Below are 21,679 nucleotides of genomic sequence, written 5' to 3'. Positions count from 1 at the left end.
CCAAGGCGGGTGGATCACCTGAGGTCGGGAGTTTGAGACCAGCCTGACCAACATGGAGAAACCATGTCTCTACTAAAAATACAAAATTAGCTGGGTATGGTGGCACAGCTATTCTTGCGGCTGAGGCAGGAGAATTGCTTGAACCTGGGAGGCGGAGGTTTTGGTGAGCCGAGATCACACCATTGCACTCCAGCCTAGGCAACAAGAGCAAAACTCCATCTCCAGAAAATAAATAAGTAAATAAAAAATGTTTTCCATCTGCAGTTAGTTGAATCCGTGGATATAGAACCTGTGAATATGGAGGGCTGACTGCACTTTAAATTTTTTTAGGCCAGGCGTGGTGGCTCACGCCTGTAATCCCAGCACTTTGGGAGGCTGAGGTGGGTGGATCACCTGAGGTCAGGAGTTTGAGACCATCCTGGACAACATGGTGAAACCCAGGCTCTACTAAAAATAGAAAAATTAGCTGGGTGTGGTGGCGTGTGCCTGTAATCCCAGCTACTTGGGAGGCTGAGGCACTAGAATCACTTGAACCTGGGATTCAGAGGTTGTGGTGAGCCGAAATTGCACCACTGCACTCTAGCCTGTGTGACAGAGCAAGAATTTGTCTCAAAAATAAATAAATAAATAAATAGTTTTACTTGTGTATTCATAATGTGCTGACTGGATGAGTAGAAACATATCTAATGAATATTGTTCCTTTTTAAAGGGCATACATCACAGAAGGAAGCCATGGAAGTAAGCCTTGATATAACAGCACTCAGCATTCTCCAACAGCCAGAAAAACTTCAGTGGGAGATTGTTGCAAATGTGCTTGAAGATACTGTTAAGGATCTTGAAGAACTTGGGGCAAATCCTTGTTTAACAAACTCTAAGAGTGAAAAGACAAAGGAAAAGCACCAGGAGCAACACAACATTCCTTTTCCATGTTTATTAGCTGGAGGTTTATTAACATATAAATCTCCTGCTACCTCACCCATTAGTAGTAATTCTCACAGGTCACTGGATGGTTTAAGCAGAACTCAGGGTGAAAGTATATCAGAACAAGGGTCAACTGACAATGAATCCTGCACTAATTCAGAACTAAATTCTCCTCTGGTAAGGAGGACTTTACCGGTTTTGCTTCTTTATAGCATCAAGGAATCTGATGAGAAAGCAGGAAAGATCTTTTCACAGATGAACAATATTATGAGTAAAAGTTTGCATGATGATGGTTTTACTGTTCCACAGATTATTGAAATGGAGCTGGATAGTCAGGAGCAGTTGTTATTGCAGGATCCTCCTGTGACTTACATTCAGCAATTTGCAGATGCAGCAGCCAACCTTACCTCTCCGGATTCTGAGAAGTGGAACTCTGTGTTTCCCAAGCCTGGGACTTTGGTTCAGTGCTTGAGGCTGCCAAAGTTTGCAGAGGAGGAGAATCTTTGTATAGACTCAATAACTCCTTGTGCTGACGGAATTCATTTGTTGGTAGGACTGCGGACATGCCCTGTTGAATCCTTGAGTGCAATAAATCAAGTAGAGGCCTTGAATAATTTAAATAAATTAAACTCTGCACTATGTAATAGACGGAAAGGTGAGCTGGAATCAAATCTTGCTGTAGTGAATGGTGCAAATATTAGTGTAATCCAACATGAATCACCAGCAGATGTACAGACTCCTTTAATAATTCAGCCTGAGCAGAGGAATGTTAGTGGTGGATATTTAGTGCTTTATAAAATGAATTATGCCACTCGGATAGTGACTTTAGAAGAGGAGCCAATAAAAATACAACATATCAAAGATCCCCAGGACACAATTACCTCACTCATTTTGCTTCCACCCGATATATTGGATAATCGAGAGGATGACTGTGAGGAACCTATTGAGGACATGCAGTTAACCTCAAAGAATGGTTTTGAGAGAGAAAAAACGTCTGACATTTCTACTCTTGGACACCTGGTAATAACCACTCAGGGAGGATATGTAAAAATACTAGATCTTTCAAACTTTGAAATTTTGGCCAAAGTGGAGCCTCCCAAAAAGGAGGGCACTGAGGAACAGGACACATTTGTTTCTGTGATTTACTGTTCTGGCACAGACAGGCTGTGTGCGTGCACCAAAGGTAAGTTGTCTGATTATGCTATAAATCTTATAAAATCCATGTATATATGGCATTTGTTTATGTGCATACCTAGTATGAATTTTAGGTTCAAATAGATGGAGAGGAATTAATTTTTTTGTAATGAAGTGGTAAATCCTTCTTTTTAAACTGTTCTTAAAACTTTCTTCTACTGCCCTAGGTAAGGATTCTAACTGTAAATAAGTTAGTAAGTCACTTAGCAAGTATCTTCTGCTTTAACCTCAAGAAAATCACGTGCTTTTATTTCAGTGAGTCCCTGACTCTGCATCTGCTCAAATTTATGACCTTGGGCAAGTTATGTTAAATTCATTAAACCTGTTTTTATTTATTTATAAACTAGGATAAGAAAGTCTATTTCCTAGGCTTATTAGAATGAAATAATGTATGTAAAGTTTCTGGCACAGTTATTGGTCCTTATTTCCTTCTGAAATAAAAATACTTAGCAAACAATTTTTAGTTTTGCTAAATATTTTTTTGTCTGATTTATTCCTGATCTTTGGCTAGTAGTGAATTAGTTTTGCAAATTTTGAAGCACTGTATAGATTAAGATAGTGTGCAATTATTTTTTCTTTTTTTCTCCTTTCTTTTCCTTTTCCTTTCCCCTTTCCCCCTTTCTTTCCCCCCTCCCCTTTCTTTCCCCCTCCTCTCCCCTCCTTTCTTTTCCTTTTATTTTTGAGAGGAAGTTTCATTCTTGTTGCCCAAGCTGAAGTGCAGTGGCCCAATCTCAGCTCACTGCAACATCCGCTCCCAGGTTCAAGCAATTCTCCTGCCTCAGCCTCCCAAGTAGCTGGGATTACAGGCACGTGGCACCATGCCCGGCTAATTTTTTGTATGTTTAGTAGAGACAGGGTTTCACCATGTTACCCAGGCTGGTCTTGAACTCCTGACCTCAGGTGATCCACCCACCTCAGCCTCCCAAAGTGCTGGGATTACAGGCATGAGCCACCATGCTAGGCCTTTTCTTTTCTTTCTCAGGGTCTCACTGTGTTGCCCAGGCTGGAGTGCAGTGGCATGATCTCAGCTCACTGCAGCCTCAACCTCCTGGGTGCAAGTAGTCCTCTCGCCTTGGTCTCCTGAATAGCTGGGACTACAGTGCATAGCTGGGACTATGCACTACCATGTTCAGCTAATTGTTGTATTTTTTTGTAGAAATGGGATTTCGCCATGTTGCTCAGGCTGGTCTCAAACTCCTGAGTTCGAGTGATCTGCCTGCCCCGGCCTCCCAAAGTGCTGGGATTACAGGCGTGTGGCATTGTGCCTGGCCTATTTTTTTACTTATATACATTTTAAGTTAGGGAGATAAAGCAGTTTTTGAAAAGGATTACTGACAATATCAGGCAAAATGAATAGTTCTATTGATTGTCTAGCAGGAATTTAGGACTAGGAGATAGTTGAAGCCTAAGTGACTATAACTAAGGCATGGCAGAGGAATTAGGATCTGAGCAGAGTTATGCATGCATCTCATCTGTGGTTCTGATAGTAATTAGACTGTTTTTCCTCTCTTTAAATAGATTTCAAGAGTTTAGCCAAGGAACATAATGGTGAATGTAGTGGTTAGATTGCCTTCTTTGAACTATATGTAGTGAAATTATTTTTTTATTTTTATTTTTTGTTTTTGAGACAGAGTCTCACCCTGTCAGCAGGCTGGGGTGCAGTTACGCAATCTTGGCTCACTGCAACTTCTGCCTCCCAGGTTCAAGTGATTCTCCGGCCTTAGCCTCCTGAGTAGCTGGGACCACAGGTGCGCGTCACCACACTTGGCTAATTTTTGTATTTTTAGTAGTGATGAGGTTTCACTATGTTGGCTAGTCTGGTCTCGAACTGCTGACCTCGAGCGATCCGTCTGCCTTGGCCTCCCAAAGTGATGGGATTATAGGCATGATCCACTGTACCCAGTGAAATTTCTGTAATTTCTAGTGAAAGTATAATGGAAAAAAATCTTTAAATATCATAAAAATCCAACTAGATTAATTTAGAAAATGAGCAGTGTAGTCTAATAACTTTAGACTAATAAAACTTGGAATTACAGTTGAGAATTTCAGAACAACCATTAAAATTCTGTGTGGTATCAGAGATAATTTGAATTTATTGGTCGTATATGTGCCAGTTCATTGTTGTAAGAACTTTACCTGTGTTCGTTTAGTCATCACACCAACTTTAATATACTATTATTGTCTCCATTTTGTAGATAAAGATACTGAAGGAAAGAAAGGTTAAGTAACTTATTAAGTAATAGAGCTAATAAATGTCAGAGCCAGCATTCAAACCTGGGAGTCTTTCATCAGAGCACTTTAAATGGCATTATACTGCCATAATACAACAAAAGATGAAGAATCTTACACTGAATTCTTTGCATTCTTTTAATCTGAAAGATTTAAAAATTGACAATTATTTAACTTGCTGTAGGTCATCTAAAATGGAGCTGGACTTGGAACCTAGGTGACATGGCACCCCGGTGCACATCTTTATAAGAAACTACTATTTTCCAGAAATGCAATAAGGGTTTTTAATGCTTTCAATTATTTGATGAGCTATGCTTTAGGTAACTCAGAAGAGAAATAGTATTTACACCTTAAATATTTAAGTTATTAAGTTTTTTAGCATTTAAATAAAAGTATTGGCCAGGTGTGGTGGTGCATACCTGTAATCCCAGCTACTTGGGAGGCTGAGACAGGAGAATCACTTGAACCCAGGAGGAGAAGGTTGCAGTGAGCTGAGATCGCGTCACTTCACTCCAGCCTAGGCGACCGAGCAAGATTCCATCTCAAACAAAACAAACAAACAAAAAAGTATTTAAAATAGATGGTGGTTTTCTTGGAGTTTGTACAGTCCGGAATTCCTAGAACATGATCTCATGTGATAGGGAATTTATCCAGATGATGAAAGATAAGAAAAACCTGAGAAGTTAGTTGCTTTCAAAATGAGCTCCTAATTCTTCAGGGATTGACTGATGAAGGTGCATTTGAAAAGATAATAACAAAGCGGAAAGAAAAGTTGATGTCTTAAAATGTATGTACATGTATGATTTTTAAAAAGCATCTCAGACTGAATCAAATGGATGTGACCCTGTCTTCTGAGTATATTCAAATAACATAAAACTCTTTTTCTTATGGAGAATCAAGTCTTTTCATAAAAATAAATCTATAGTTAATATATGTTTTAAGTTAATTTTATATAGGATTAATAATATACTAAATGTAGATTTGTTAAGGTATCTTTGATAATTCAGGAATAGAATATATACACACTACATATAAAATTTTGTAAAAGGCATAAAATAAAAAAGTATGAATTTCAAAAATTGAGAGTTTAAAGTGAAAGATAAATTGGTATTCTGCTTGGTGCAAATACATTTAAAATCAACAGGAAAGACTTAAATGAGAAAGAAGACTAAGATGTATCAGTGGCGTATAAGGATAGGGTGCAGTTATGATACTTGACAAAATATTAATGCTTAAAAAATAAAGTTTTTTAAAAGGCCGCAATTAATAGGGAACATATCATGAAATATAACAATACTGAATATAAATATGACCCCAACAACATAAAGCCTGTATACCTGTACTGATATTCAGAAGGAGGATAATAAGTTGAGCCATAATTGCTTTGAAAGTCTTTAATAATCTCACTATCTGGGATTATTGGACTGTATGGTCACATCCTTGTTTTGGTACTTGTTTCTTGTGGAAAACATTCCTTTAGTCTTCTGTTCCTGCTTTGCTAAGAGTTTCCAATAGGAATGAACGTCACATTTTGTCAAATACTTGTTTACATCCATGGAGATCATTTGGTTGTTCTTTTTAGTTCAGTATGGTAAAATATATTGATTGACTTTTGGATATTAAATCAACTTTGCATTCCTGGGATAAAACCCATTTGGTCATAATGCATTACCTTATATATTGTTGGATACAGTTTGCTAAAATTTTGTTCATAGTTTTTGCATATCGTTCATCAGGGATATTATATGTTCCTTGTAATCTTTCTTTTTTAGTTTTTGCTTTTTGTAATCTTTATCTGGTTTTGATATCAGTGTAATGCTTGCCTGATAGAATGAATTGGGAAGTATTCTCTCTTCAATTTTGTGGTAAAGTTTGTGTATAATTGGTCTTATTTTTCCTTATATATTTGGTAGAATTCGCCAGTGAAGCTCTTTGGGCCCAGAGATTTTTTTTAGTGGGAAGATTTTGAATATACACATTCAATTATGTTTATAGAGACTTCCTAAGGTTTTTTATTTTTTAGTGAGTTCTGACAGTCTTTTTGTCAGTTTTTAAGTTATGAAGTTTTAGCATAAAGAATTTCATAATATTCCCCACAATCATTTTATTTACTTTTTATTTTTTTCGAGACAGAGTCTTGCTTTGCCACCCAGGCTGGAGTGCAGTGGTGCAGTTTTGGCTCACTGCAACCTCTGCCTCCTGGGTTCAAGTGATTCTGTCACCTCAGCCTCCCGAGTAACTGGGACTACAGGTACACCACATGCCTGGTTAATTTTTGTATTTTTAGTAGAGATGAGGTTTCACTCTGTTGGCTAGGCTGGTCTTGAACTCCTGACCTCAAGTGATTCACCTGCATTGGCCTCCTAAAGTGCTGGGATTACAGGTGTGAGCTACCATGCCTGGGTCCTTACATTCCTTTTAATATTTGTAGACTCTTTAGGGATGTCGCCACTCTCATTTGTGATACTGATCGATGATTTGTATTTTTTTTTTCCTGCTTCATCTGTCTAGAGGTTTATCTGTTTTATTGATTTTTTTTTTCAGAACAACCAGCTTCTGATTTAAATGACATTTTTTTCTTTGTTATTTTTCTGTTTTCCCTTTTACTGGATTTCCATTTTAATGTTATTATTTCCTCCCGTCTGCTTGATTTGGGTTTATTTTGCTCTTCTCTAGTTTCTTTCTTTCTTTCTTTCTTTTTTTGTTTTTGACACAGAGTTTCACTGTCGCCAGGCTGGACTGCAGTGGCTCGATCTTGGCTAACTGCAACCTCTGCCTCCCAGGTTCAAGTGATTCTCCTGCCTCAGCCTCCCGAGTAGCTGGGACTACAGGCCCGCGCCACCACGCCCAGCTAATTTTTGTATTTTTAGAAGAGACAGGGTCTCACCACGTTGGCCAGGATAATACTGATCTCTTGACCTCGTGATCTGCCCACCTTGACCTCCCAAAGTGCTGGGATTACAGGCATGAGCCACCGTGCTGGCCTTCTTTAGTTTCTTAAAGTAGAAGCTTATTGGTTTGAGATGTTTTCTAATATAGGAAATTTAAAGCCATAAATATTTTTGGAAGCACTGTCTTAGTGATACCTCCTAAATTTTGATACATTGTGTTTTTCCTTTTTTTCATTTGGATCAAAATATGTTCTAATTTCCCTTGTGATTTCTTGTTTGGCCCAGAGATTATTTAAAAGTGTTTTGTTTAGCCTCCAAATACTTGAGGTTTCTCTAGATTTCTTTCTGTTCTGGATCTCAAACTTATTTCCATTGCTGTCAGAGAATATAATTTATATGAAGTCAGTATTTTGAAATTTATTGAGACTTTTTCATGACCCAGCATCTGGTCTGTCCTGGAGAATGTTCTATGTGCACTTGAAAAGAATTTGTGTTGGGCACCCATGGGGTAGAGTGTCGTATAAATTTCACTTGTATACGTGTATGTTTTTAAGTTGTTAAAGTCTTCCTGATTTTATATTGAGCCTTCTTCTATCAATTTTGAGAGCAAGTATTGAAATCCCTAACTATGTTTTTGTTGAATTGTTCACTTTTAAGTCTGTTTTTGCTTCACTTGACTTTTGGCTCTTTTGTTAGACTGTTTCATAATTGTTACATCGTTCTGATATATTGGTCCTTTTGTCATTATGAAATATTCCTCTGTCTCTATTTTGTGTCATACTAATAAAATCACTCTGGTTTTCTTATGGTTACGGTTTGTATTATGTATCTTTTCCACAATTTTACTTTCAACTAAGGTGTGATTTTGAATCTGAAGTGGGTCTCTTAGATGCATATAATTAGGTCTTGCTTTTTTATACAGTTGGATAACCTGTACCTTTTAAATTTGAATGACTTTACGCTTAAGGTAATTATTGCTATGGTTGCATTTATGTCTGCCATTTTGATTTTTTAAAATGTTCTTTACATTCCTTTGTTACTCCTTCACTGCATTCTTTTGTGTTGAATAAATATTTTTAGTGTGCCATTTTAATCCCTCTGTTGATTTTTTTTAGAAGGAAATTTACATAACATTAGTGAAGAATAATTTGTTAGGGACACCCAGAGACCTACTGTCAAACCAAGAACTAAAGCAGTATGGATATGTTGCATCTATGAATGTGTCCCTCCTCCCCTCTCCCAAACTCTGCCCTTTTCCTACAGATAACTGTTACTCAATAATTTTTATGTCTTTCCTTTTATAAAGAAAACTGGTTTTATGCTTCGGATGTGAATAGTTCAACATATTTTATTGATTTTGCTTGTTTTTGCCCTTTATAAGAATGATACCAAACTCTAACTAGTTTTGGGGGACTTGATTTTCCTCTCTTACTATGTTTTAAGATTACCGATTTTGTTGCATGCCTTGTAGATCATTTAATTTTCACTTAAACTTAGTACTCCAATGTGCAAAAAACCCACAAATAATTTATGCATTTTCCTGTCAGTGTACATCTTATTTCTGTTTTTTCTGCTATAAACGTCTTGTGTAAGTTCCTTGGTGCACATATGTAAGGGGCTCTCTATTTTTTTATTTTTGAGACAGAGTCTTGCTCTGTTGCCAAGGCTGGAGTGCAGTGGTGCCGATCTCAGCTCACTGCAGCCTCCACCTCCTGGGTTCAAGTGATTCTCCTGCCTCAGCCTCCCAAGGTTAGCTGGGATTACAGGCGTCTGGCTAATTTTTGTATTTTTACAAAACAGTTGGGGTTTCCCCATATTGGCCAGGCTGGTCTCTAACTCCTGACCTTAAGTGCTCCGCCTGCCCTGGCCTCCCAAATTGATGGGATTACAGGCGTGACCCACTGTTTCCGGCCTGAGACTCTCAGTTCTTAAGAGTAGAATTGTTGGGTCATGGGTTATAATTTTTTTTTTCTTTTTAAAATGTGTTAAATATACATAATGAGGTTTACTATTTTAACTATTTTACAGCATGTAATGTAGTGGCTATAATACATTCACAATGTTGTATAACCACCAGTACTGATTTCCAGAACTTTCCCATCATCCTAAACAAAAACTCTGTAACCATTAAGCAGTAACTTCCCATTCATTCTACCCTCCGCTGCTGGTAACCTCAATTCTACTTCTGTATGACTTTGCCTATTGTAGATACCTCATATAAGTGGAATCATGTATTTGTCCTTTTGTGTCTGGTTTCTTTCACTCAGCATATTTTTTATGTTTTTAATGTTCACCCATGTATCACATCTTGGTTCCTTTTTATGCCATATAATATTCCATTACAGTAGGGCCCATCCACCCCCCCAACCCCTGCCCCTTATCTGTGGTTTCAGTTATCTGTGGTCAGCTTTGGTCTGGAAATATTAAATGGAAAATTTCAGAAATCAACAATTGATAATTATTAAATTACTCACCATTCTGAGTAATGTGATAAAAATCTCTTCTTGTCCCATCCAGGACACAAATCATCATTTTGTCCAGCATCTCCATGCTGTATACACTACCTGTCTGTTAGTCACTTAGTAGCTGTCTTGGTTATCAGATTGTCTGTCACTGGTATCGCAGTGCTTGTGTTCAAGTAACCATTTTACTTAATAATGGCCCTAAAGTTCAAGAATAGTGATGCTAGCTATCGGATATGCCAAAGTGAAGCCGTTTTGAAGTTTTTTCTTTATGTTGAAAAGGCGAAATTTTTGACTTGGAAAGAAAAAAATTTTATGTGCAGGTTTCTAAGATTTATGGTAAGAACAAATCTTCTGTTTGTGAAATTGTGAACAGTATATTGCTATCATTGTTCTATTTTGTTGTTGTTCATCTCTTCCTGTGCCTAATTTATAAATTAAATTTATCATATGTGTGTAGGTATATATATGAATATATATATATGAAAAAACAATATATATACATATTGGGTTTGATACTATCCACAGTTTCAGTCATCACTGCGAGGTCTTGGAACTGTGACTACTGTAAGGGGTGACTATTGTAACTCAGCATTTGGGTTGTTTCCACATTTTGGCTATTGTGAATAATGTCCCTGTAAACATTGGTGTACAAATATTTGAGTACCCGTTTTCAGTTGTTTTGGGTATATACCTAGGAGTGGAATTGTTGGGTCACATGGTAATTCTATGTTCAACCCTTTTTTTTTTTTGAGATGGAGTTTCACGCTTGTTGCCCAGGCTGGAGTGCACTGACGCGACCTCGGCTCACTGCAACCTTTGCCTCCCCGGCTCTAGTGAGTCTCCTGCCTCAGCCTCCCAAGTAGCTGGGATTAGGCACGCACCACCACGCCCAGCTATTTTTTGTATTTTTAGTAGAGACACTATTTCGCCATGTTGACCATGCTGGTCTCCAACTCCTGACCTCAGGTGATCCTCCCACCTCGCCCTCCCAACGTGCTGGGATTACAGGTGTGAGCCACTGCGTCTGGCCTATGTTTAACCTTTTGAGAATCACCAAGTTATTTTCCACAGAGTCTGCACCATTTTGCATTTCCACAAGCAGTTTGGAAGGGTCCCAGTTTTTCTACATCCTGGCCAACATTTGTTATTTTTGGTCTTTTTGACAACTAGTGGTTGTGAAGTGGTATCTGTTGTGGTTTTGGTTTGCACTTTCCTAATGATTAGTGATGTTGAGCATTTCTTCATGTGTTTATTGGTGATTTGTATTTCTATAATAGACGTAGAAATGTCTATTCATGTCCTTGTCCACTTTTGAATTTTTTTTTTTTTGGTTGAGTTGTAGGAACATTTTTAGAAATTCAGGATTCATATCTTAATAGATATGATTTGCAAATACTTACTTTCTCATATTCTGTGGGTTGTCTTTTTACTTTCTTGATAGTGTCCTTTGATGCACAAAACATTGGCGTTTTGAAAAAGTCCAGTTTATCTTTTTGTTGATAATCTTACATTCATACATCATTTTCCTGTTTTTCTTTAGTTTTTGACCGTTGTTCCCTTTAGCTAATTGGCTATATAAAGAGAATTCATTTAACGTTTTTGACTAATAATTCCAGTATCTGGGCTTTCTCAAGTATGGTTTCTGGTAATTCTTTTTTTTTTTTTTTTTTCCTCCTGTAAATGGGCCATACTTTGCTGTTTCTTTGAGTGCTTTGTAATTTTTTGTTGTAGTCAGAACTTTCTGAGTATTGTAATGTGGTACCTCTAGAAATCTTATTCTCTCACTCCGGGAGATTTTGCTTGTTTCCAGCTGCAGCCATCCATTTGTGACATTTTCAAACTATTTGTACAAAGGCTATAGAACCCTCTCCCCACTCTTATCCTTCCAAAAAAGAGTTCTATCTCTTTAAATCTTCCTGTAGATCCTGTTTCGGCTTTGTCCCCTTAAATCTTCTGGTGGCTGCTGCTTGGAGTAGCAGCTGCAGTCTCAGAAGGGTGAAACCCAGGCAAGAGTCTATTCTGGTCCCTTAGGGAACTGCTAGACCAACCAAAATGCACAACCCTATATATTGGGAAGAGAAGGTCCCTCCTGTCCGCCCTGGCACCAGCCAGCTGCTTCCAGCACATGTGCCACTTTCCCCCACAGCTGTGTCAGGGCTGAGTATGGAGGGGTAGCTGGTTCATTTAGGCCACCCTCTTACCAGAAATCAGTCTCCTCTGTTTATTGTAGATATCCTGTTAGGTCCCATAGTTCTGAAATAGTTGATTCCAATCATACTTTCTAGTTCAGTGGTTGCTTTGGTGGAGGGACTGATCCCTAGAGCTTCCTACTCTGTCATTTGGCATGAAATCACTGGTCCCCGTGTTGATTCTGGTTTCTTTTTCTGATACTACTTTTTTTTGAGTTATATTTTGGTGGTTTAATTAATAATACAATCTACTTCAGAATAATACTTTATTCTAGTAAAATATGTAGGAACTTTGCTCTTGTCTCTCCCCACCCCATACATTACATTTAAGTATGTTATAAACCCAACAGAATGGCCGGGTGTGGTGGCTCACGCCTGTAATCCCAGCACTTTGGGAGGTCAAGGCGGGCAGATCACCTCAGGTCAGGAGTTCAAGACCAGCCTGGCCAACATGGCAAAACCCTGTCTCTACTAAAAATACAAAAATTAGCCGGGTGTGGTGGTGGGCACCTGTAATCCCAACTACTCAGGAGGCTGAGGCAGGGAGAATCACTTGAACCCAGGAGGCGGAGGTTGCAGTGAGCTGAGATCACACCATTGTACTCCAGCCTGGGCAACAGAGCAAGACTCCGTCTCAAAACAAAAAACAAACAAAACCCAACAAAACATGTTACAATTATTTTATACAACCATTATCTTTTTAAAAAGTTGGCAAAGAAATGAGAAAAACATTTATTTATTATATTCACCTACTTACCATTTCTGTTCTTTATTTTTTCAGTGAATTTGATGTTGCTTTCCTTCCTCTTAAAGGGGCTTTCTTTGGGGCTTTCTTTGTTACTTATCATAAGGCAGGTTGCTAACATAAAGTTCTCTCAGTCTTTGTTTTTCTGGAAATGTCTTCATCTCACATTTTTGAGGATTAATGCTACATAGAGTATCTGTTGACAGTTTCTTTCTGTACTTTAAATGTCATTCCATTGCCTCTGGTCTCCATTGTTTCTCATAGTGATCTGTTAATTTGTGCTGTTGTTTTCATGTCTGATGAGTAATTTTTATCTTGCTGTCTTCATGATGTTCCCTTTGCCTTTGACTCTCAAGAGCTTATATATATGTGTGTTATTTCTTTGTGTTTATCCTATTTGAGGGTCATTGAACTTGAGTGAATTCGTGGTTTTCTATTGGATTTGGTAAGTTTTTGCCCATTATTTTTTCAGGTGGAATTCTCTTCTTCATGGAATTCCCATTACATGTATGTTCTTAATATTTTATCTGTCCCGTAGGTCTCCAAGCTTCTTTTTATTTTTATTTTATTTTATTTTTTTTTGAGACAAAGTCTTGCTCTTGTCGCCCAGGCTGGAGTGCAGTGGCGCTATCTCAGCTCACTGCAACCTCTGCCTCCCGGGTTCAAGCGATTCTCCTGCCTCAGCCTCCTGAGTAGCTCAGGGGATTATAGGCGCCTGCCACCACGCCTGGCTAATTTTTGTATTTTTAGTAGAGATGGGGTTTCACCATGTTGGCCAGGCTGGTATCGAACTCCTGACCTCAGGTGATCCGCCCGCCTCCGTCTCCCAAGGTGCTGGGATTACAGGCGTGAGCCACTGCTCCTGGCCTTTAATTTTTTTAAAAATATTTTTGTTTGTTGAGTCGTTTATACCATTATTTCCTGTAATCTCTATACCCCTGGTTTCCTCTTATTCTATAAAAATATTTACAATAGATCCTTGAAGTCTTTGCTAAATCTGAAGTCTGAGAAGACATTTTCAGGTGTGTGTGTGTGTGTTTTACATCTTGAATGTGGGTCCCTCTTTCTTTGCATGTCTTGTAATGTTTTATTTATTTACTGGACATTTAAAACACCACTATAGCAATCTGGATTCGTATCTCCCTACCTTTTGCCAGGTGGTTGTTGCTTTGTTTGTTTTGTGAAAACAAACAAACTGTTGAATCTGTGAAATCTGAATCTGTAAAATCTCTTCTGTATTGTGCAGCTGCTGATTTCTGTCATTTATTCTGCCTAGTTTTAATTTTTAAGACTTGTTTCTTATTTTGTTTCTTCTGGGGCAGCAGAGCTTAGTATTCAGCCAAAGATTGATAGGTTTGGTGTCCAAATACCTTTAGCCAGTAAGGCTGTGCTCAAGTGTGCCCTGGCTTTTATTTTCTGTTGTGCTTTCTCAGGTCTCTTTTGCATAGGCATAGAGGCTTAGTTGACTAAGGATGTAATAATGGCTTCGGCTCCCTCTGGTCTTTGCTGGACACGTGCACAGCCTCTGATCAAGGTGGGATTTGTGGAGAGTTTACCAGGCCCCCTGTGCTTCTCTCACTACATGTAATTCTGTGTTAAATCCCTGGTGTTTCCAGTGCTTTGCTTGCCCCAGACAGAATTGTGACCTCAAGTAGCAGATCTCCTTGTTTGTTTCCCATTGAAATCACCTGTTTAAACTGGATGCTCTCCATCAATCAAGTCCCATCTGGAGATAGCAGTGAATGTGCTGGTTTTCACTGCTTACCTCACCCTCGTTAAATTACAGTTTTGTCTAGCTTTATAGTTGCCTTTCAGGAAGGGGATTTATCATCTTCCTTCTTCTGCTATGCTGGAAGTGAATCTCCAAATTAGAATGTTAGAATATACTATTACCCATTAATTTTTTTGTCTTAATTAAAGCTAAATTTGCTGTCAGTTTTTTCCCTGTGACAGAGATTTTAAACTAGAAATTTGAGTTGCCTTCATTTCATTGTGAATGCTTTAAAAAATAAGAGTATTTGTTAAGTTTTGTTATTGTTGAGATTAAGAGATCTGGCTGTGGATTCCAGTATAGCTAGTGAGTGCCTCATCTGTAAAATGACCACAGTAATAGTTCTACCACAAGGGTTTTTGGTAAAAAGTAAATGAATTAATTAAAGCACTTAAAATACTGTCTCATAAAAGTAAATACTAGATAAATACCTGTTTTCATGTATGTTTATGTATTTATCATTTTCTTCATAAAAATTTGGTTTCAATTTGTAATTCCTTGGCAATTAAATTTCTAAACTCTTGGAAATACATCACATTGGTAGCTTTCCTTATCTGCCTATGAAGTGACATTCAGTTGTTTCCTAAGTAGTATTACATTTGAATATTTGAATGTTTACCTATTTTTCATGTATCTATGAAATTTACTACACTGTAGGTGGTGAGCTTCATTTTCTCCAAATTGGAGGAACCTGTGATGATATTGATGAAGCTGATATACTAGTGGATGGATCTCTTTGTAAAGGAATAGAACCATCTTCAGAAGGTTCCAAACCTTTATCAAATCCTTCAAGTCCTGGCATTTCAGGTATGATATTAAATTTTTAAATGATTTTAAAAAAAGATTAGGTATTATTTATCATCTTTCTAGTTGTTGGAAGATGTAAACATATTAACGTAAGAAGTGATTCTCAACCTGTATGGTATGTTACTCAATATTTGTGAAGTCATCTAAGAGGTTAAAACAAACATTTCAGCCATTAATGAGCTTTCAGTCTAATTAGAGGAGGGAAAAATCATATAAAAGAGAATTCATTAAGAATAAAATTAGTAGACTGGCTCATATTATTAATATTACTACTGGAATTGAAAAGCTGAAAAAAAATACTGCCACTGAGGATATATTTAGGTGGTATATTCAACACATACGTTGCCCCATCCTGAATCTCTCGATAGATTTGTTTATATTTGTTTGTTGTTTTTGCCTTTTTTCCCCCATCCTTGACCCACATTGCCCTCCAGAGCTAATTTTTCAAAAGAAGTTTTGCTAGCATGCTACTCCCTGCCGAAAAATCATTATTTGCCTTGTAGACTTTTATGAAATCATAGTAGCCTGCTTCTCAATCTCCAGTTACTTGAGTTAACCAAGATGTCTTGGTTAAGTATACAACTTGGTATAAAAAGCTAAAATACTGAATATTCGCATATTTTATAGGTTATTGGTTGAATGGAGAAGATTTTTTATAAAGTACAGAAAAATACTTTTTAGTAGAGGAAAGATGAATTTTGTAATGAAGAAATAAATAATGTAAAGAAAGAAGATTGACACGCTGTTAATATTTACAAACTAAGCAGATTTAAAAGGGTCTAGACTTTGAGAAAAAGATGTAATTTGAATTAAACTTGTAATAATTTTATAGAACTTGCTGTCATTTTTTTATTGTGAAAATATTCTAAACCTACCAGATTTTATATTTTAGTATTTCATTAATTTTTTAAAGTGGGAACAATGGCTTCTTAGCATTTTTTAATGTTATACATTTCACTGATGTGAATACATGTATAGCATTTGTAAAGAAACCTAATTAGTATGAAGCACGTTATTACTCTTATAATACTAGCATGTATGCAAGATTTTCTTAACTGCCACAGAAATAGAAAAAACAATTTAATTTTTCAGTTTGTAATTATTTCTTTACCACATAGCTTTTGACTGTTTTAGTGTTTTATTCATATGTTATGTACTTGCCTGATGTCTAGCATTTTATTTTGTAAAAAATAGGGTCTAAAAGTTAATTATTGGTCTGATGTACATTGGCTTGCACTTTAGTACCACTGCTTTTCTTGCCATCCTTATTAGGGCTAAAGTTCAGTAAGCCCTTTTCTAACAGGTTGGGTTTGGGTTTCTTCAATAGCGAGTATTGTCTCTAATTTTAAATATATAAGTTAGAATTTTCTTCTTTGCTATTATTTAGCCAGAGTTAGTTATCTTAGTTATATATAGATACCTGAGCCCACTTTATTAACTTTCAGAATATTTGGCAAGTGTTGCAATAGAAAACATAAGCATGAATTTAAACTTCACTTCATTGTCTTCTTCTTCTTCTTTTTTTTTTTTTTTTACACCTATTTCAAATACTGCTCTCACTAATGTTAAGGAGTTGATTTATTGGTGGACCAGCCATTCACCCTTGAAATCTTGACATCCCTAGTGGAGCTAACCCGCTTTGAGACTTTGACTCCAAGGTTTTCAGCGACTGTTCCTCCATGCTGGGTAGAAGTTCAACAAGAACAGCAGCAAAGGAGGCATCCTCAACATTTGCATCAGCAACACCATGGTGATGCTGCTCAGCATACTCGAACTTGGAAACTACAGACCGACAGGTAAAAGATATTCCCAAGATAATTAATTTTAAGTCCATCTTGTGTATTTGTTAGAGACAACGTAGAATTCCTAGGTATATTACTGTTTATCTTTTTTTTTTTTGAGACAGAGTCTCACTCTGTCACCCAGGCTGGAGTGCAGTGGCGCAATCTCGGCTCACTGCAACCACTGCCTCCTGGGTTCAAGTGATTCTCCTGCCTCAGCCTCTCAAGTAGGTGGGACTACAGGCGCGCGTCACCACGTCCGGCTAATTTTTGTATTTTAGGTAGAGACGGGGTTTCACTGTGTTGGCCATGCTGGTCCCGAACTCCTGATCTCAGGTGATCCACCTACCTCGGCCTCCCAAAGTGCTGGGATTATGGGCATGAGCCACCATGCCTGGCCTGTTTGTCTTTTAAACTGTCTAAAAGATAAACAGTAATATACCTAGGAATTCTGTGTTGTCTCTAACAAATATATAAGCTAATTTTTGCATGTTGATGACTTTGTTCCTTCTATTTGTCATATTTGCTTTTGGAAATTGTTATATTCTTATTCTTAATTTTAGGATAAAATAATGAGAGTAATTTACTACTGCAATTAGTTTGGTCACTTAGTCCACAGATTTATTTAACAAATACTCAAATGCTTGTTTTGTATTTAATAAAAGCAGGCACTCTTATAGTCACTAGTAATATGGGTCTCATGGAATTTACCTCCTAATGGCAATAGAAAGTAAACAGATACATATACCATGCCATATGGGCATAAAAGCTATGAAGAATGTTAAAACAGAGTATGTCAATAGAGTAGTTGTTGGATAGGTAATTGCATGTAAGAGTGAGAGAGTGAGAGAAAAAGAGAGACAATGTGTATGGTATTTTCAATATAAGGGACCTAAGAAAGGCTTCCATGATAATAGCAATACAGAACCCTGAGGACTATATCTTGTGAGTTCTAGGAAAAGAAATATGACCATTGTTGTTGGAGTGCTGTGAATATAAGGGAGAGTGGTAGGGAGGGAGATCCAAAGAGGTAGCTGGGTGCCAGGCATGGTCGCTCAAACCTGTAATCCCAGCACTTTGGGAAGCCAAGGCAGGTAAATCAGTTGAGGCCAGGAGTTTAAGACCAGCCTGGCCAACATGGTGAAACGCTGTCTCTACTAAAAATACAAAAAGTAGCTGGGTGTGGTGGTGCACACCTGTAATCCCAGCTACTCAGGAGGCTGAGGCAGAGAATTGCTTGATCCTGGGAGGCGGAGGCTGCAGTAAGCCAAGATTACGCCCCACTGCACTCCAGCCTGGGCTACAGAGTGAGACTCCATCTCAAAAAGAAAAACAGAGGTAGAGGTACCTGGGAGCTGGATCATGAATGCCTTTATAAAAGGTCAGGCACGGTGGCTCACATCTGTAATCCTAGCATTTTGGGAGACTGACGCAGGAGGATCACTTGAGCCCAGGTGTTCAAGACCCACCTGGGCAATATAGGGAGACCTCGTCTCTATAAATAATAAAAAAAAATTTAGCTGGACATGGTGGTATGTGCCTGTGGTCCCAGATACTTGGGAAACTGAGGTGGGAGAATCACTTGAGCCCAGGCGGTTGAGGCTGTAGTGAGCCATGATTGTGCCACTGTACTCTGGCCTGGGTGACAGAGTGAGACCCCATTTCGGAAAAAAAAAACCAAAAAACTTTCATGCTACGTGAGATGGGAAAGTGTTAGCAGGTTTGAATACAGGAGTGATGTGGTATAATTTATATTTTACAAAGATTACTTTGACTTCTGTATTTAGAATGATGGTTGTGGTGGGGAGGGCAGTGATAGAATGGTTTTAGTTTGGTTGCTGTTGTGCTAATTCAGGAATGCTGATGGTAGCTTGGACCATTGTGATAGTGATGGAGGTAGTGAAAAGAGTCGTTAGATTCTGGATATAATTTGGAGGTACAAGGAATAGAATTTGCTGATGTATTGAACATATTGTGTGACGGGAGAATAAAGGATAGCTTTCAGGTTTTGGCCTGAGTTCACTGAAAAAATGAAGTTTCTGTTTACTGAGATTTGGAAGTGGGTTTTTTCATAATGAGTTTGAGATGTCTAGTAGACATTTGGATATGAGCCTTAAATTTAGTGGAGGAGTTTGGAGATTTAAATTTTCCAGCATATATATAGCATTTAAAACCCAAGAATGAATATATATAAGAAATGCAATAAATTGTTGTTTTGAAATGAAGATTCTGGGACCCTACTCATAGATCTAGGGTGGGTACCAGGAATTTGCACATAATTCACATTAAATCGTTCACACTTTGAGGAATAAGAATGTATTGGTATATGCAAGTCTCAAGGCAGGTGTAGATTTCTAAAGTAAGATTATTCATTGCCCTTTGTTTAACATTCTCCATTGGGAGCTATTTTCTCTCTTGATCCCATTGAGAAACACTAGATTTTGTTGGAAGCTGCAAAGCAAAAAGTAGGAAAGGTGACCTTAATGATAATATGGTTGTGGCTGAAGAAAGATTTTTGCTTTATTTAGCATTTTTCCCCTTATTTGACAGCAACAGCTGGGATGAACATGTATTTGAATTAGTACTACCTAAAGCTTGTATGGTTGGACATGTGGACTTCAAATTCGTTTTGAACTCAAACATCACCAATATTCCACAGATACAAGTGACACTGCTGAAAAATAAAGCTCCAGGATTAGGGAAAGTCAATGGTAAGAATGTATCAAAATTTATCTTTGAAGATTTTATTTTGTGGTTGATTTCTGAAAACTAATTTTCAACTTGGCTAAGTTTCGTGTCCCTTTCTGTCCCTTGTTGCCATTTGCCTGCTCTACTTTTTGTGATTTTATTTAGAAAAGTAATTCAGAGAACATTTCAAAACTTTTCAGTGACCCAGTAATGTTCAGAATTGCATAAACTTGAATCATATAATTATACTTTTTTGGAAGTGAGATTAGTTCCTTTGTAAATTAGTTTGATTTTTAGCATTACTAGCTTTATGTATTTCTTTTCCTAGGAGAAGACTTAATTGTGAATAGAACTGTTATGGAAGTTACTTTTAAGGTTATTAGTGAAGCCAGCCTTTCATGTAATGCTAAAAATACACTCATTTTTATCTTTCTTACAAGTTCAGAATTTGTTGCATTGAGTTATTAAAGTAGATTATACACATTTAGCGTGGTTAGAAACTAGGTGTTACTACTGAGTGTTTTCTCCTTAATAAGTTAGTTTAAGAGGCTGGGGATAATTTCACGGTAAAATGGCAACTTAACCCCAGTTTCAAACATTGAAACTTGAAAATTTTCCTTTTTGAAAAATTACATATACGCCTGGCACTCTCTATCTGTGGGTTTCACATCCCAGGAGTCAACCAACCTCAGAAACAACCAATCATGGATTGAAAATACTTTGGGGGGGAAAAAATAAAAAAAATTACAACAATAAGAAAATATACAAATAAAAAGTAGTATTAGACCACATGTGGTGGCTCATGCCTATAATCCCAGCATTTTGAGAGGGCAAGGCAGGAGGATCACTTTAGCCCAGGAATTTGAGACCAGCCTGGGAAGTATAGCAAGCACATGTCTACAAAATTTTTTTTAAAAAATTAGCTGGGTGTAGTGGTGCACACCTGTGGCGCTACTCAGGTGGCAGTACTCATGAGGCTGAGGCAGGAGGATCACTTGAGCCCAGGATTTGGAGGTTACAGTGAGCTATGACTGCACCACTGCACTCCAGCCTAGGTGACAGAGTGAGACTCTCTCTGAAATAAATAAATAGTATTTGCATGGCATTCACATTGTATTAGGTTTTATTGGTAAACTAAAGATGATTAAAATTATACGGGAGGATATGAATAAGGTTATATACAAATATTATGCCATTTTATATAAGGGACTGGAACATCTGTGGATTTTGACATCTGTGGGGGTCCTGGAACTAATCCCCCACAGATACTGAGGGATGGATGACTATATGTGTGTCTGTATATTTATGTGAGTCTGTGTGTATATGGATATGTTCATATGTGTGCAGTCTTTTGACAGATTTTGAATTAATTGGGTGGAGGACTCAGGATTTGGTAGTTTCAAAGCTCTGCAAGTGCTTGTACCATGCAGCCTAGGGTAAGAACTTTTAGTTTAGTTGCCAGCAGATTGTTTCTTTAGGCAAATATTTTATTACCATTAAAAGAGAGAAGAATGTATAAAACAATTGAATCAAAATTTTCCTCCAATCATTTTATAGCATCTGTGATGAAAATCACAGAAGTTCCCAAGTTAACAGGAAATTTTAGATTTTTCAGGCACATAAATCATTGATATTAAAGAAAATTAAGTTTACTAATATTTTTATCCTCTAGAAACAGCAGTAGATAGGCAGATCACCTTTCCTTTGTCTCCAGCTCTTAACATTGAAGTGGAACAAAATGGGAAACCGTCCCTGGTTGATTTGAATGAAGAAATGCAGCACATGGATGTAGAGGAATCACAGTGTGAGTTAAATTATAGAGCTGTTGTCCATGACAGTAAAAGGAGTAGTGATCTGAATGCAACATGTCGGGCAAGATTTCCTTATGGCTTGCAAAAACTTGGTTTCAAGAACACAATTAAAAAATAACCTATAATTCTGCTTTGGCAATATGCTTTAACTTTCAGCTCATCTTTTGTGACCACAGCTGCGCTAATG

The 21,679-nt window shown here is 37.5% G+C and overlaps 1 protein-coding gene across 48 annotated transcripts in view; it reads left to right on the top strand.

Moving 5' to 3' along the window:
* BIRC6 (baculoviral IAP repeat containing 6) overlaps positions 1-21,679 on the top strand; it is a 259,651-nt gene that overhangs the window by 57,061 nt on the left and 180,911 nt on the right. For 23 of the 48 annotated variants that reach the window (XR_010149161.1, XR_010149162.1, XM_063789150.1 and 20 more), the window contains 5 exons: positions 710-2,104; positions 15,063-15,212; positions 16,783-17,008; positions 19,544-19,704; positions 21,354-21,485. Coding sequence is in view for 46 of the 48 variants with exons in the window: in XM_063789150.1 (XP_063645220.1) it covers positions 710-2,104; positions 15,063-15,212; positions 16,783-17,008; positions 19,544-19,704; positions 21,354-21,485 (2,064 nt within the window). In the remaining 2 variants the exon portion in view is untranslated. The remainder of the gene's footprint in view (positions 1-709; positions 2,105-15,062; positions 15,213-16,782; positions 17,009-19,543; positions 19,705-21,353; positions 21,486-21,679) is intronic. The other 25 variants (XM_063789163.1, XM_063789160.1, XM_063789161.1 and 22 more) reach the window with 2 other exon arrangements.

Source organism: Pan troglodytes, chromosome 12, assembly GCF_028858775.2.
Source record: "Pan troglodytes isolate AG18354 chromosome 12, NHGRI_mPanTro3-v2.0_pri, whole genome shotgun sequence".
Taxonomy (NCBI): Eukaryota; Metazoa; Chordata; class Mammalia; order Primates; family Hominidae; genus Pan; species Pan troglodytes.
Note: the sequence above shows the minus strand (reverse complement) of the source record. Positions and strands in the feature narration are given on the sequence as shown.